Below are 5344 nucleotides of genomic sequence, written 5' to 3' on the forward strand. Positions count from 1 at the left end.
AACGCGGGGGCAATATACCAGCGATTGGTTGACAAAATCTTTAAACCATGGATAGGGAAGATACTGTAGGTGTACGTAGATGACAAGCTTATCAAAAGCAAGGAAGAAAAAAATCACTTATCAGATATAAAAGTGATATTTGAAGCAATGATAAAGTTTCACATGAAAGTTAATCCAGAAAAATGTGCATTCGGAGTTACCTCAGGAAAGTTCCTAGGGTACCTGGTGACAAATCGAGGAATAGAAGTGTACCCTGAGAGGGTCAGAGCGGTGATAGAAATGCCATCACCACGAACAGTAAAGGAAGTGCAAAAGCTAAATGGAATCCTAGCATCCATGGGAAGATTCATAGCAAGATCGTCATACAAGTGCAAAGCATTCTTCGACACACTAAGGAAAGGAAACAGATTCGTATGGACTGAGGAATGCGAACAAGTGTTCCAGAAAATCAAAGAATACTTAGCTTCAGTACCTATCCTACAGAAGCTAGAACCAAGTGAAATACTTACTTTATACTTAGCAGCAACAAGCTACGTTGTGAGCGTGGTATTGATACGAGACCAGGGGCAAGGAGAAAAACCCATTTATTATATCAGCAAAGCACTCAGTGAAGCAGAGCGTAACTATACGAAGGTGGAGCATATTATATATGCCTTAGTAATTGCAACCCAAAAACTAAGGATATACTTTGATGCACATACCATACGAGTATTCACAAAATCCCAGATTTGTCAGATCCTTGACAGCATGGAGAAAATCGGGAGAGTAGCAAAACGGAATGCCTTGATTAAGCAATTCCACATAATCTTTGAAACCAGGAAAGCTGAGAAGTCACAAATTTTTGCAGACTTCTTAGCAGACCTGCCTCTCAGCGATGAAGCGGAGATAGACGACATCCCAGGAATGGAGGAAGACAAGCAGGAACCCGAAGACATGCTGGAACCCCAGAATTCACGAAGATGGGAAATATTTGTAGATGGCTCTTCAAACGGCGAAGGTGCAGGCATAAGGATCGAAATCACGACTCCTACAGAAAACCGACTAGTCTATGCATTCAGATTGGAATTCGAACAATATACAAACAATATCGCTGAATATGAGGCGGTCATACATGGCCTACACTTGGCAAGGGAGCTGGGGTTGTTAGATGTTCGGTTGACTAGTGACTCTCAGTTAGTCATTAGACAGATCGAACTCAAATACCAAACTTTGGATCCGGTGTTATCTTCGTATCTCAAGTTAACCCAAGAACACACATCCAAAATCGACAATGTAACCTTCAGGGATGTATGCCGAAAGGATAACCGACATGCAGATGCCTTGGCATTCATATCTTCCATGTTGAAAGATAAAAACACCATCGCAGTGCATATTGGAAGAGTATATCAACCTTCGATAGAAGGGCCCACCTCAGGCACGGAGGAATACATGTCCGTCCAAACACGAGCCATGAGGGAAGCAGAAGAGGCATAGTAGGAAAAAGAAGAGTCAGACAAGGAGGCGAAGGAGTCTGACGAGGATGAATCCATGACAGAAGAATACATTGGAAACGAAGCAGATGAAGACTGGAGGATTCCAATCCACAATTACCTTGGCAAAGGTACATTACCAGCAGACGTCAAAGAATCCAGAAAGATCGAATCGAAGGCAGCATTGTATAGCCTACGTGACGGAATACTGTACAGAAGGTCATTTCTCGGGCTTCTGTTACGATACCTCTCACAAAACGAAATAAAAAGAGTACTCCATGACATACACATCGGAGATGCTGGAAACCATAGCGGGAGGAGATCCTTGGCTATCAAAGCTAAAATGCAAGGGTACTATTGGCTGAGCATGGATGAAGATGCAAGAAACGTGGCCAAAAGATGTGAAAGGTGCCAGCGTTTCGCCAAAAAGATCATAACACCAGCTACGGAGCTTAACTCAGTTATCAGCCCTTGGCCATTTTCCAAATTGGGGGTTGATATTGTTGGACCCCTAATAGAAGGAACAACTAAAAGGATATATCTTATCGTGGCTACGACTACTTTACCAAATGGGTGGAAGCAAAGTCTTTGGCAAGGATTAGAGACACGTATGTCTTCAAATTCTTGTTCGATCAAATTATATGCAGGTTCGGAATACCGGCGGCCATAGTATCGGACAATGGCAAGCAGTTGCAAGGAAAGAACATCGATAGGTTGTTCGACACTTTCAACTTTCAGAAGAACAAATCTACTCCTATATATACCAAGAGCAATGGACAAGCGGAGGCGACCAACAAAACCATAGCAATGAATTTGAAAAAGAAGCTTGGAGCATACAAGAAAAGATGGTGCGAACAACTACACAATGTTCTGTGGGCCTATCAAACTACAAGAAGGTCATCCACCGGGGAAACTTCTTTCTTACTAACCTACGGAGCCGAAGCAGTCATCCCAACGGAGATAATACTTCCTACAACAAAGACAGAAGCATGGGAGAAGAACCTGACAATAGATTTGATGTTAGAAAAGTTGGATAATCTCGAAGAAAGACGCGAAGTGGCCTTGCAAAAGATGGTGAATTACCAGCGAAGGTTAGCTTGAGAATACAACAATAAAGTCATTCCGAGAAGCTTTGTGGTAGAAGAATACATACTACATCAAATTCCACCATATCAAAGGAACAAAGAATGGGGAAAACTGGGTCCCACATGGGACGGATCCTACATTATACATGATATAGCAGGAAAAGGGTCTTACTATCTAAGGACCAGGAAGGGTGAAGTACTAAAACATCCTTGGAATGCAATGTACTTAAAGAAGTAATATCCGCAAGAAAAACGGTGATCACTCAGGAGAAGAAGGGAAGGGGCACTGACCCACCATGTTCTATCCTGAACAAAGGTATTAAAAAGAACTTTACTAATCAATGAAAAGAACTTTTTGCTAAAAAAAACAAAGTTTGATTAGTAGAAATTGGGTTAGAATAGACACAATCCGTCAGAATTGATAATGAGACAGGGCAAGGAACAACTGCGCATGTGTCAATACTCGGATCCTAGGGGTGGATACACCCTTTAAGAGGAAAAAAGAAGTAAGAAATAACCTATATAAATACCTTGTCGAAGTAAACCAGTCTTAGCGCTGAACGCGTAGGGTTACAGGAAAATTATTGCCCACGTAGGAACCTTCGCCACTGCGGTACCTTCTGGCCAAAGGATACTAAGGTAGGATGATGAATGCTCCACCAAAGGTCAAACGTACCTTAGCACCTGGTAACAAATATAATGTGCAATAAAATAGACACAATACGTCTAGAAATATGAATAACGTGGTTGAACTGTTAATGTTAATAAATTATCACTAACGTGTCTTAGCAAAACTGCAGATAAGGAGAGCGCAAACATCACCATAAGCAAAAGCAAAAAGAGGCAAGCACAAGCAACCAACCTTGTTGGAAAGTACAATAAGATAAAGTATTTTCACAAAGCGTCAGAAGGAGACATGACGTCCTTACAAATCAATGGGGAGAAAAGAACTGCCATCAAGGAGAAGGAAGAAAACCTAAGCCACAGCTAGGGGAAGTGCCTAAAGTAGGCTCAGATTCGTCCTCCGCAGCAACAGAAGGTCCCAAAAGCTCAGGTTCATACGCCGCGGCAACGAAAGACTCCGAAGGTAAGATATCACCTTTCGGAGAAAGCTCAGAATCTTCACCCGCAACATCAGGGGAACCGGCAGACGAAGTATCGCAGAAAGACCGAAAGATACGCCAGAAATCACCACCACGCAACACCGTCTTTCGAGAGAACGTGTTATCAACAGATTGCGCACTCGCCTCAGGAGTCAAAGCCATCTCAGCTTCCTCAATAACATCAGTATCACCAGGAGTAAGAAAAGGTGTCTCTTCAGGATGACCCATACATAAAGGAGGCTCAGTGGAAGGTCTAAGCTTTCGAAAACCACAACTATCAATAGGGCGCTCATTCACCTATGATCCAAAGATGCAAATGTGATGAGAGATTAGGGTAAGAATGACATTAACGAACCCCCATATGGAATCATATAATCCTTACTTTCTGGGAATTAGGTTCCGGCAGGACAATAGAAATCTTCCCTTCTTATTCCCGACAAACATGGAAGCAGAACTTGGAATAACCTCAGCAAAGGAAGTCGGGGAAGATTGCAAGCACAGAACCACCCACGGGTGATAAGGAGCGTAGGAATCCGCGCCAACGGTACCAAAGATCCAGGGATCTGTCATAAGGAGAGGAGTACAAGCCCAATGCTTCATATCACCGGCAGACTGAGTCACAGCCTCAGGTGACGCAGTATCCTCAGTTTTCTCAGGTACCTTCTTCTCTAGAAGAGAGGAAGGAGCAGCAACGGGATGGATCATGAGCACAAAACGCTTAAAATGAACTCTGGGTCTTACACTCCTACGCACAGACTTTTTCGGATTTCTCATAACTCCTAACACCAGCAGGAGGAAGATAATTACCAACAATGGTGGATGGAAGGTTGCAGAAATGGCAGAAAAACGACAAGGGCAGAATTCGAAGAATAATTGGGCATGGGTATCATCAATCCAACCAAAGGAAACAATCAAATCCATTCACAAGGCACATTGAAGTACAAACTCATAGCATCAACAAGATCATGAAACCACATCAATCATGGAGAAAGATCGGAAAAGAGAGGAATTTAAACAATACCTAACTCTACAAACAGTGGAAGAAGTAAACTAAAGATGGTAACTAACGCATGCAAGAATATATAAGCATCAACAAGCAATTCAAAGCGAAGAGGGTCGCAAAATCGAAGGATCAAAACATCAACAGTAAAGCGGAGAGCTACAAACCAAAGAATGGTGATCGGTGTTGAAAAGCATGGAACCACAAGAATCGATAAGAGAGCAACAGTTGGGGGCAAGACGAGAAACTTCTGAAAGAAAGGGAGGAGAGCGACAATTCCAAAATAGAAGAATGAAAGTTAATGAGAATATCTGCAACTATTCTCTGCCTATATAGGCGACTGGAAAATCCAAAATTTAGAGGGTCCGAGAATCAAGGGGAAGTTATTGCAAGAAAGGACACGTGGGACCCCCAATTGGTACGTGCAAAAATGGCGGCGTTACAAAAAACGTTTTCTTCCAATTCAACCGGCTGATAGAATACGAAAGAAAATGGGCAAACTGTGAATATCAATATTCTACGGAAAACGTGTCACAATCATGGCGGTCACACACAAGATAACAATATAGCCCTCATTGTACAAAAATATCTGAGCAGTAGAAGATACCTTCGTAGATCTACTTTATCTTCGCCCAAGAAGAAACTCTTCAACGGTCAAGATGGATAAAGTAAAACCTAAACATAAGG

The 5344-nt window shown here is 42.4% G+C and overlaps 1 protein-coding gene across 1 annotated transcript; it reads left to right on the forward strand.

Moving 5' to 3' along the window:
- The first annotated feature begins 336 nt into the window (after positions 1-336).
- On the forward strand, positions 337-1473 carry LOC113290862. The gene has a single exon (XM_026540452.1). The coding sequence runs from the start codon at positions 337-339 to the stop codon at positions 1471-1473; it is 1137 nt and encodes a 378-aa protein (XP_026396237.1).
- Positions 1474-5344: the final 3871 nt, after the last annotated feature.

The sequence above is a fragment of the Papaver somniferum genome, chromosome 6, assembly GCF_003573695.1.
Source record: "Papaver somniferum cultivar HN1 chromosome 6, ASM357369v1, whole genome shotgun sequence".
Taxonomy (NCBI): domain Eukaryota; kingdom Viridiplantae; phylum Streptophyta; class Magnoliopsida; order Ranunculales; family Papaveraceae; genus Papaver; species Papaver somniferum.